Raw genomic sequence first — 11484 nt, 5'->3', positions numbered from 1 at the left:
GGCAGGGGCCAGGATCCGGATCGGGAGAAGCAGCGCCGGCCGGGTCCAGCCCGGGCCGGGCAGAAGGCGCGCTCGGAGAGGGCCGGCCCAGGGCCGGCAGCCGCCGTTGCCCCAGCCCCGTGCCCCAGTCCCCGTCCCCTCTGGGGCGCCCGAGCAGCCGGGAAGCGGCGGCGTCTTGCCCACGCTCCCCCGGGCGGACGGCGGCAGCTGCCGCGGGTGGAGGAAGAGCCGCGGCGGCGGCAGCCAGGACAATGGTGCTGGATAAGGAGGACGGTAGGTGCCCCCGCTCGGCGGCCGGGTCCGTGAGCCCCGGGCCTGGGAGGAGGAGGGGGCCCGGGGCCCGCAGAGGGGGAGGGGGGCAGGTCGCGCGCGCCACCTTCCAACTCCATGCCCGGCAGCCCCGGGAGGTAGAAAGTGGATTTGTTGTGGCTTGAACCGGGCCGGGGGGCGGGGGGGGGTGAGGGGCGCAGTACGCATGAACGCCGGAGCCGGCCGCCCGGACCGCGCTTAGCCACGGACCCGGCGCGGTGGACAGGCCAGACTTTTTGAAGCTAAAACCGCCCCCCCCAGCCACACACACACCCCAACTGTGTTCTGGGGTTTGAGGGGGAGGGGAAGGAAGGGGAGGTGTGGTGTACGGCGGGGCGGGACACGCTGTCTTCTCCCTTGGGATCCCGCCCCCCGACAGCTTTGCCCAAACTGACAAAGGGCGGGGGGCGGAGATTTACTTTTTAAAGGCGGGGGGAGGCCAGAGTTGACCCCAACACCCCTGCTCCTGATTCGAGGACTCCTGATTTGGAGATCCCTTTTGAGGAAGCCGGTGGGGGAGGGGAGGGTCAGAGCAGTGATCCAGGGCGGACTAGGACCTGTCACCAGAATCTGTCCGGGAGAGAGCCCTGTGGCCGCCCCTTAAAGAGACCCGTCCAACAGCTAAGGGAGTTATAGACCTGGGGGAGAGACTCTCTTTTCCCACTTCTCTCTCTGCCCAACCCTCCCCCCCCCCCACCCGGCTTCCAGGAGGCGGTGTGACTGCTCACCAACAGCTTAGGCAGTCCCAGGCAGCTCCTCTCTCGGGTCTACCTCACTCTCTGCCTCTCCACACCCTTTCCCCAAATACAGGGCCTTCAAGTGACCTTCCCACCGTAGGTAGGCAGGATCCTTCCTAGAAAGGGGCCACAGAGCTCCAGGTAACACGTTCTAAAAGGCCCTTTGGGCATCGAGGTCTTTTTAAAGAGACAGAATGAGAGAGAGCCCGGAGATGAGGGAGGGAGAAGTCCTCAGACTCTATTTCTTGTCTCTGACCCGTAGTGGTGCAGTGAGGTTCTCGTTTCCTCATCCTCCAGCCCATTAAATTGCCTTTGTTTTCCCAGACTTCCCTTGGCTAGAGCTCTTAACACGGGTGGATACTCTTCCCTCTTCTATCCCTGCAGATGCCTCCCCTCCCAGAACAAGCAGACGCTAGGGTCCAAGGATCGATACTAGGCACTCCGGCTTTTGGTGGTGAACTTCAGAAGAAAAGTACTCAAATTTCCGCTTACCCCTCCCCATCTGGGCCAAGCTTCCTATTATTATCCTGGGACTGCTAATCTCATAGAGCGATGCAGGGCAGTGATACATGGGCCAAGCATTTGGTGGAAGTGGAGAGGTCACTGGGCCAGGAAACAGAAGGGAGACCTTGCCTTTTTACTCTTCTCAGTCCTACGGAATCCTAGAGCATCCCGAGTAGGACTTTTTGGTGGCCAGAGTTATAAAATGTTCTAGGGGGACGGGAGATGGGGAATATTCATGACTGATTGGGGAAGTAGGTAGTTGAGTTGGAAGACAATTACTTGAACTCCAGAGTCAGAGCTGCTGGTACTTTCCAGGAAAGACTGCAGAGCATTGTGCCTTTAGGATTTTGTCCCCTGGCTGTGCCCTGCTGGACCTACCAAGCTTAGGACTTCTTCCGTGAGCTATGAGCAGAAAGAAGTGCTGTCTTTCTTACTTCTTATTATAGGGATGCAGGAAGGCACAGTTAAGCGGTACAAAAATTAAGGACCGTTCAATTCTTTGTTCCTATTCAGGTCTGCTGACCTGTGGCTGTAAGACTAGGTGCCAGGCAAAAATGGGAAGGGAACAGGCAAATAGCCAGAGGCTTATTCATTTTCTCTCAGTATTGCAGACGTGGGTCATTAAACACCAGGCCTCGCAACTGGTGTGATGGAAAGAAGGCTGGTTACACACACACACACACACACACACATACACACACATCCTGTAGTAGTCTTCCTCATTCCTCAGCCTCCAATAAGAGAGGTCACCTGAATGCCTGGTTAATTGAAAGGAAGGTGAGCCATGGGTGTTTCCTTAGGACCATGTTCCCCTTTGCCATGGGAGGCAGCTGGGGCTGCCAGCAGACCATGGATCTTCTTGTTCTAGTCTTCTTTCCACACAGGGCTCAGAAAACCTGGGAGCATTCTGTATGTGCTTTGACTTTGAGCTAGTTTTAAAATCCCAATCTATGTAATTTTGACAAAACTGAAGGAAAACTGAGTTTAAAGCATGAGAATTTCTTAGCTTTTATGTCTATGTGGCAAAATGTGTGTGTATATGTATGTGTGTGTGCGTATGTGTGTGTGTATGTGTGTGTATGTGTCTGGAACACAGCACTCAAGTGTCTTCCTCATTCCAGGGAAAGTAGCTGGAGCCCTCACTCGGTGACTTCACCCCCGTCTATAGTGGGATGTGAGGTTTGAGAAGATGCATTCTCCAGGTCCATGGGAGGCCTCAGGCTCTGGGTGTTCCCTGTGGAACTCTTAGCCTCACTGGCCATAAGCTCCTGGAGTTATTTAGGCTAGTTCCAATGCTTCCAGACTTGGGGGTGGGATGTGAGGACAGTGCAGGGGTGCCAGCCTCAGGCCATATTAATTTCCATGATAACATTTGGGGCCAGATCATAGGATCCTAAAGTTAGAACAGAAAGGGACAAAGAAACTGAGGCCCAGAGAAAACTTTCCCAAGATCATGAGGCACCAAGTTGTCTGGTTGTATTTCCTATGTCCTTTCCATTGTATCATACTGCCTACTTGTTCCTGAGTCATAAAATCCTAGCCTCTGAGGTACTCCAGCCTCCTCCTCAGTACAAAAATCTCTCTTACAGAATCTCATTGAGCCTATGCTTGAATACTTCCATTGACAGGGAACTTACCACCTCATAAGTCATCTTGTCCTAACCTCTTTCTTGCCTTCCTCAGGCCCTAGGGACTAGTCCATCTGCATCCTACTGCCATCACCAGATATGGGGCAGAGTCTTCTGTTGGGGTAGCTCCCCTTTTCAGTACTAGACCCAAAAGTCAGTTTTCCTGTAAGGCACAGGCCCCTCCAGACAGCAATTTGAACATTAGGCCATCTGTGAGTGCTAGCTCACTGTTGTTGGGGTGGCCACCTCAGCAGCAAACTGCCTTTCCTGACTCAATGTGATAAAATTTTTCTGCCTTAATAGGGATTCTGAGACTGTTGAGGCCACTGCATGGTAGGCTGCAGAGAGCCATCCAAGGAGTCTGCAGGATGTGTGACATGACTTGTGTGTTGCAAAATCACATTAGACTATATCAGCAATGCAGTCTCACTTTGTGTGTCTTGGGGGACACTGAAGGGCCCTCCCTCTGTTGGAACCTGATATATCTGAAACACGATTCCAGATCAGCAACGACAAAGCACCCACAGATACACGAACTTGGGGAGACAAGAATGGGAGCTTTTGTTCCCAGCCACAAGTCTTCAGAGGCCCTGAGAGCTTATGTAGCTTAACCCTCTCATCTTACAGAGGGGGAAACTGAGGCTTGGAGGGACGAAGGGATTTAGCTATGGTCACGCAGATAGTAAATGGGTCTTAGCAAATCATTGCTCTTTCCCCAGCATCAGGTTGTGTCTGTCCCCCAGGGCAGACCTTCTCAATGAAGGAGGTTGACAATCCAGGTCTAGTCCTTATGTCCTGCAGCCCCAGGGGCTGGGCTGGGCTGGACACTGCTGCCAGCCCATCACCCTTCTTCCCCTCCTTTTCCCAAATCCCAGCAAGTGGATTTCAGCTCACACGGCTCCTGCTCTGGTAGTGTTTCGATGTTTCATCCAGTTCTCATGGATTAATTATTGGAATTCTAGCAGTTTGACAGCTAATTAGGTGCCTTGGAGATTAAGGGGAAATATGATGTTGAAAATGAACTTCATAGGGTGTTGAGTATATGTGGGAAGGTGTGAAATAAAAGAAAATAAGGAAGACAAACAAACTAGCAAACAAAAAATCCCAGCCCCATTCCATGGTAGGAGGGAAATTCTTTCTTCACATAAGGTGCCCAAGGAAAATGATCTTACTGGAATAATATGGTTTTGAGTGAATGTCTAAAAAATGTCTAAAAAATCTGAAAGAAATAACACTCCACTCCTGATTGATCACCCAGAATACCAAAAACTCTGGCCTTGGAAATTATGAGTGATGTAAGTCAGGAACATGCTTTGGGATTGGGGGAGGCACTCAATACTGAATATTTTTGTGATAGGATATATTTGAATATGAAATTCTGATCTCTGGGTTATTGTAATGCCATGATTTTTGTTTGTTTGGGGGAGGCTTATAAGTAGTGGATGGAAAGTTTTCTTAATTTGTGGGTTGGGAGCCCCTTTAATGGGTGAGAATCAAATACCTTTTGAGGGCAGCCCTCTATCTTTGAGTACATCAGGCACCTTGCTCATCTCTTCAAACTGTCACCAAGGGAAGGGAAAGAGTCCTGGATGAAAGCTATTCTGTACAAAATGAGCTACTTAGCTTCAAATATATCCAAGGACTCTTTGGATTAAGCATTCAAAAAGGAGGGGAAGGGAGAAAGCATCAGAGCTGTGGATAAAGAATCTAATTAAAAGCAGGTTGTAGGGATGTATTACCTGAGTTTCCTCCTCTTACTTTTGAAAAGTCTCATTTAGACAAAAGAGGGCAGAGCACCTGAAATGAGGTCAGATGTGACATGGGGTGGTGGGTGGCATGTAGGAGGTGCAGCATGGTCTAGTGAAAAGCCAACTGGTCTTGGAGTAAGAATATCAGAGTTCAAGTGCTAGCATCAACACCAGTTATGAGACCCTGGGCAAGACATTCCTAGCCTCAGCTTCCTTCTCTGTCATGTTGGGGAAGATAATCATTACATTTCCTACATCACAGGTTCATCATGAGGAAAAGTACTTTGTTAACCATATTATTAAAAGGAGACCTAGAGCTCTAGTTTTCCTTTGTTGCTAAAAAGCATCTTCTTCATTTGAATGGTGTTTTGTGGTTTACAAAATGTTTTCACATTGTGTGTGATAATTCATATGACCCTCAGGACAAACTTATGGCAAAGGCAGGACAGATATTATCCTTGTTTTACGGACAAACTGCAGTATTCAAGGTTTCCTTACTCCTGTACCTGAGGTCTTTCCACTCATTAAGCCAAGCTGTTTCTTCAGAAATTTTTCATATCCATCTCTCTGACAATATGTATTCCCCCAAAATGCCAGAGCAGTTGCAATGTGCTTGGGTCTGTTGTTGGTCTAATTTGTCATTCAGAGCTGGCTTGAACCCAATTTGGGGGCAGACAATGGGGGTAGAGTGGCGTTTTCCCCAAATGTAAGAAAGTAGAGTAGATTTAAACCCTATGCAGAATTCACATGACCCAAGAAACCACTTGGGAAATCAGAATGAGATTCTAGACCAAGCCCTAGAACCATAGAACAGACCAGGAGGATGGGACCTGTCTGGACAGAAAGGTGACCTTCAGAGACCTGGGTTGTTGCACGGCCAGCAACTAAGATTCTTTCAGTTTTAGAGGTGGGGAGCGGAGAAAAGGCGTGAGGAGTACGTGCACTGCCCCAATCTCCAATTCCTACCTTCTAGGTTACAAGTCAGACACCAGATCCCAAGACTTGGCAAAATATGGTAGAAAGAGCTCTGGCCCAGAAGTTGAGAGACCTAAGTTTGAATCTTAGTTCACACAACCTGACTTTGTGACCTTGGCCAAGTCATTGTCCTCTCTAGGTGGAGTCCCTCCCCCTGTGAAATGAGAGTTGGACATTCCATTACTGTTGGACCTGCTCTTTGACCAGAGAGGGAACAAGCTCTTGAGGCTGAAATAAAAGATGACTCCTGTGATGATAAATACGCATCCATGGAGTGGAGTGGGACAGGAAAGGGGCTGGAAGCTGTGTGCCCCTCTTATAGATGAGGGCCACAGTTTACCTCTGGTTCTGAAACATCTGCAAAAAGTGATGGGGGGGGCGGTGAGAGACAGAGACAGGGAGACAGGGAGACAGAGAGAGAGAGAGAGAGAGAGAGAGAGAGAGAGAGAGAGAGAGAGAGAGAGAGACCTGTAGGTGGTGCTGGAGAACCAGGCAGCCTTCCACTCCCCATTAAACTCTTGGGGAGGGGGGGGCAGTGTGGGAGGAGGGGGACTGTCTCTGGGAAATGTGCGCATTTATTCAGTAGCAAGAGTGCAGACCTCATAAATTGAGAGAGAAAGGCAGCGGTAGCCAGCCTCCGATATTTCCCCTCCCATCTCTTTGAATATAATTTTAGATTTAGATTCAGATTAAATCTAAGGGGAAAGCACTTTATAAGACAGAGCTGTGTAGTTGCGAGAGCCAGGGTTATGAGCTATCAAATGCAGTTACATTAAGACAGATTATACTGGGCAAATTGAGCCATTTAGAAGGTGAGAATCAAAGAAAAACTCTGATCCTCTCTTCCCTCCTACTCTCTCTCCTCTCCCTCTCTCTCTAAATTGCAGCCCCTAGTCTCTCGCAATTCTGAGGCACAAAAAAGTAGGTGAGACTGCTTTTGTATCTGCAAAGTGCTTCACTTCTGAATGTAATTCTAGCTGAGTGCAATCTAGGTTAAGAGCTGGACAACCGGGTAATTAGAGCTCACTGGCTGCCAAAGGGCTGTCCGCTGTGCTCTAGCTCATCTCCGTTCCTGGAGCCGAGACCTCTCCTCCCCGGAGCGGAGGCTGCAGCGGCTGGAGACGCAACGCCTGCCCTCGGACACTTCTTCCTGCCGGAGATGATGGTGTTGGACAAGGAGGACGGTAGGTAGGCTGAAGAGGCCACCCTACGCTACTGGGCTCCTTCTTCTCATGCCTCCCCATCCCATCCAGGCAGACTGACCCTGGCTCGGCATGGCAGCTCTCCTGGCATGACCGGACAGGGGCCAGCAGGCACGCGAGTGTGCCTCAGTGCCAAGGGCCGACCCGCCGTGTTCGCCCTTCTCTCTGGCATTAATGAAAAGTAATCTAGCCCAGAAGGCGTCACTCCACGCTCTGTTTGTTGAAGGATGTACAGTAGGAACCATTTCTGCCCGTTTGAATCATCCAGGCTGAGAGCCCAGTGACTCATATTGGTCCGGGCTTTCGAGGGCTTCTTTATATAGTTAGGGTGGGCGGGAGGGTGTGGTGTGGGTGGTATGGGGTGTGTGTGTGTGTGTGTGTGTGTGTGTGTGTGTGCGTGTGGATTGAGTGTGCATTCCTCTTTTGGAGTCAAAGTGCAGGCACTAAGGGCCCCATCGCTGCCCGATTGCCATGATCATTTTTCCTCTTCGGTATTTTGTCTTTGCGGCTTCTCTGCCCACCACAGCCATAAACCCGGCAGCCTTAACCTAATCTTCTCCCTGAGCAGTGGGAGCAAACTGTCAGCTTCCCAGAGCTTTGGGGGGAAGGAGGGAGAAGAAGGGTCGTGCAAAAGGTGCACAGTGAGGAGAAGCAGCCCCAAAGTGTCAAGGGACTGAGCCAAGGCTGCTCCCATATTCACCTCTGAACTTTAGCAGCAGCAGGCATGTAAAGGCACAGGATACCATCCCAGCACAGGGCTGGGATGAAAGCTTCCCCAACCCAGCAAGTGTGTAAGAAAACTGCTCCACTGCCCCTGGATAGGTCTAGGAGGTGGATTCCCCCCAGGATTCTCCAGCCTCTGATTATTGGACCACTTAGGTGTTTGTTCTTGGGCTTTGCTATGCCTGTTTCTCTGGGCTCTCTAGGAAGGGTGAGTGAAGTTAAGGCTAGGAGTTTTGTAATGGCATATAATCATTACTCTGGTCCTCAAGACTGGCCTGACTGGCCGAACTCTCCTGGATATTCCCCCTCCCCTGACCTTGGCCAAATGGGAATCATCCAGAGGGTTGGTGGACTTTGGAGCAAAGAGCTACTTGGGTTTATTCAACAGAATGGAAGCTCATCGGGTCAGAGCCAAAAATGAAATAGAAGAATTATTAAAGATGTGTTGCATAGGGCCCCCTCCACTGGTTAAAGATATTGCTTGTGTCTGACTGCACAGGGAGGCATGAATCCCAGCATCTCCCTGGCTAGGTGTGAGAGAACTGAAGATGCAACAACAGGGCTATGGATGGAGAAAACAGGAGCGATGTCATGAGTAGTCAAAGCTGGGACTTGCAGGCAAGACCCCCATGTACCCATGGGAGCTAGGTTCAGTGGAACACACTGAGAGCTGATCTGACCATGTTCAACCTTTGCCTCCTTCCTTACTAACACAGCCAGTGGGGTGTTTCCCCAGAGGCCTTCCCAGTTAACAAAAACTGATGAATAAGTCCCTGGGGTGGTGCTGAGACAGGCCACCTGCTCACAGTAGAGACTGATTGAGTGGAAGCCCCCACCCCAAGCCCCCTACTCCCATCTCTTACCTTCCATGGCTAGGAGCCCTTCTTCTTACCCATGTCCATCAGCTAGCAGACAAGAGAACTCCTTAGCTAGGCAGCCTTTGTGGGCTCAGTTGCAAGACAGGGTTCTTTCTGTTAAGAGCACTGATTGTGAAGTCAGAAGACCTGGATGTAGGTCCTGTTACTTACTACTTGTGTGACCTTGGACAAGTTCTTTCATCTTTTCAGGCCTCTATTTCCTCATCTGTAAAATACAAGACTGGACTAGGTGAGTTCTAAGATCCCTGCCAGCTCTAAATTCTATTAATTGGGAGGGTTGAGACATCTCAGTCGTAACCAACACCATGGCCAAGGTAGTCAGACCCAGGATAGCTGCATACCTTTTTGTCTGAACACCTACATCATCTGTGTGAATGATGCCTTTAATGTTATTTTACAGATGAGGAAACTGAGGCTGACAGAAATTAAGTGACTTGTCCAGGGTGACACAGCTAGTAAATGTCTGAGATAGTGAACTCAGATCTTCTTGACTCTTCATCCAACATTCTACCCACTGTACCAGGGTACAGGGTATCCAGGTGGGCTTCCCCCTGACAAAGGCACAGGCTTCTTCTCACCTTGAGGTGAGGTCTTCGGTCCTTGGTGTTCATTGGGTCCTTAGGTCACCTGGCCTTGGGCTTGCCAACAGACCCTCTCTGGGTCACCCAAGCTGATGAGTTCTATGGCTTTCTAGAAAATGTGCTGTCCCCCACAATGAGCTTGAGCCCTATCTTTCTTGTCCAAACCCACACCCATGCCCATAAAAACCATAGGAGCAGTTTTTACTGAACAAGGATGCTTCGTCTCCTGCCTTGAGCATCAATGAGGGGCCATACCCTGAGCCATAACCCTGGGTACTCCCAAGATTTGTGTTCTATGGGGCCAGTGGGTGATATTGACAATGGGTAAACCTGGAACATAAGGGACTTGCCCCCTGGCACATAGCAAAGCAGGGATAGAATTGGGAACTGGGCTACATCCTGAGTCGAAGGAAAACAGGGGCTTGTCTCTTCATTTCTGTATGGTATCCTGATGACACTCTCCTTGTATGTGCTTATTAATCCAATTTAAGAGCTGGGATTGGACCCTTGATTTCATTGGTGTAGGGAACTACCCCAACCGATGCACATCCATACCTTCTCCGTAAATTAAAGTCTTAGAGACCTGCTTAGATCAGTGACATCAAATTCAAGTAGAAATGGATTCCCGTGGGCCACATATTGACTTAGACAACCACGAATTAACATTGCTTATGGTATATTGTATTTTTATGTATTTTGTTTAAAATTTCCCAATCATGTTTTCATTTAGTTCAGGCTGTACTGCACATGGCCCAAGAGCTGAAGGAATTTGACAGCTCTGACCTAGATCACAGAAAATGTAAATGACTCACCCAATGTCACACAGCCAGTATGCCTCAGAGAGGCAAGGCTGCAACCCAGATCACTATTCACTACTGCACACCACTTCTCAATTTTCAAATGATTGCCATATTTCTTGTAAGATAGGGATGGGGCATGAGATCATGACAGAAGATGTAGAATCTACAGAAGTTCTCTCTCTCTCTCTCTCTCTCTGTGTGTGTGTGTGTGTGTGTGTGTGTGTGTGTGTGTGTGTGTGCAGAAGACACTAGGTGTATAGGGTAGGTGAGAGAATTCATAGAAGGAAGAGATCAATACATTTGGGTTTGATTGTTTATAGAATAGATCTTTTGTACAATTTGTGCCATTCGCTAATTCTGCTGTCTGAAACCACAAGTTCATATTTAAGAGCTGGTAGGATTCTGTCTGATGCTAGTCTAAGCAGCAGAGAGATTCAACTAAATCTGATAGTTCCAGCCAGCCAGCCCTGTCCTAGTAGCAAAGAGAAGAGAGATGAGACAGCTGCCAAGGTGCTGGAAAGATGCTAAGATGGACCATAGGTGTCCAACCTTTTCATTGAACAGGTAGGGAAACCAAGGCTGAGTTAAATGGTTTGCCCAAGGTGAGCTGGTATTCAAACCCAGGACCTCTGGCTCCAAATGCAGCACTCTTTCCACTAAACTACGATGTCAGGAGAATGGGAGGGCTGGTAGCCCTAGAGTTAAACACCCAGAATTCTATAGCATTCATCAGGGGTAAGTACCAGAGGTGGAAGAATCTGACTCTTCACTTCTGCAGCAGTGAAATGACCAGATAAGATGTATTTCACCTGATTTGAGGGCTCTTGAAATGTTCAGAGCCCAGGGCCCCTGGCTCTCACCCTGACCAAAGAATGGCCCTGTGTGAAACAAGAAAGAAGACTAGCTTGGCAGGGAGACTCTATAGAATTCAACCTGGTTTTGCTCAAGTCTACATGGCCTAGCGCCTCCCCAATCCCATCCCTCCTCTCCCCTGAGGCCACAAATACTGAAATCTGGGTTTGTCTATAGAAGGAATCAATGGTCCCATCAGCAGCTCCTTCTGAGAAACACAAGCTCTTATGTTCCCTCAAGGGCCCAAGTGCTATTTTTTTCTTGAGGTTCAGGGCATGTGAGAGTCAAACATAGTACCAAAAATTCCCCCAGTGTCATTTAAGGTTCTCCCTCTTCTGTCTATCTTCTCTTCTTAGAGAGGAGGACCCCGAAATAATTATTCTATCTCAGCCCTTCCGCCCCCCATTGTCTCCCTAGCACTGTGGACAGGCAACAGGTAGTCAACAAACTTTTATTAAGTACTTCCCATGCAACAGACATTGTACTAAGGACTAGGGATACAAAAAAAGCAAAAAAAAAGACATTCTCTGCCCCCTGGAAGCTTAGA

At 49.2% G+C, this 11484-nt stretch overlaps 1 protein-coding gene across 2 annotated transcripts in view; it reads left to right on the top strand.

The window, feature by feature from the left end:
- Positions 1-211: 211 nt before the first annotated feature.
- LMO1 (LIM domain only 1) overlaps positions 212-11484 on the top strand; it is a 66460-nt gene continuing 55187 nt past the window's right edge. Inside the window, exon 1 of one of the 2 annotated variants that reach the window (XM_036764173.1) lies at positions 212-273. Coding sequence is in view for 1 of the 2 variants with exons in the window: in XM_036764174.1 (XP_036620069.1) it covers positions 252-273 (22 nt within the window). In the remaining variant the exon portion in view is untranslated. The remainder of the gene's footprint in view (positions 274-11484) is intronic. The other variant, XM_036764174.1, reaches the window with a different exon arrangement.

Source organism: Trichosurus vulpecula, chromosome 6 (assembly GCF_011100635.1).
Source record: "Trichosurus vulpecula isolate mTriVul1 chromosome 6, mTriVul1.pri, whole genome shotgun sequence".
Lineage (NCBI taxonomy): Eukaryota > Metazoa > Chordata > Mammalia > Diprotodontia > Phalangeridae > Trichosurus > Trichosurus vulpecula.
This window is presented reverse-complemented; position numbering and strand designations above follow the sequence as displayed.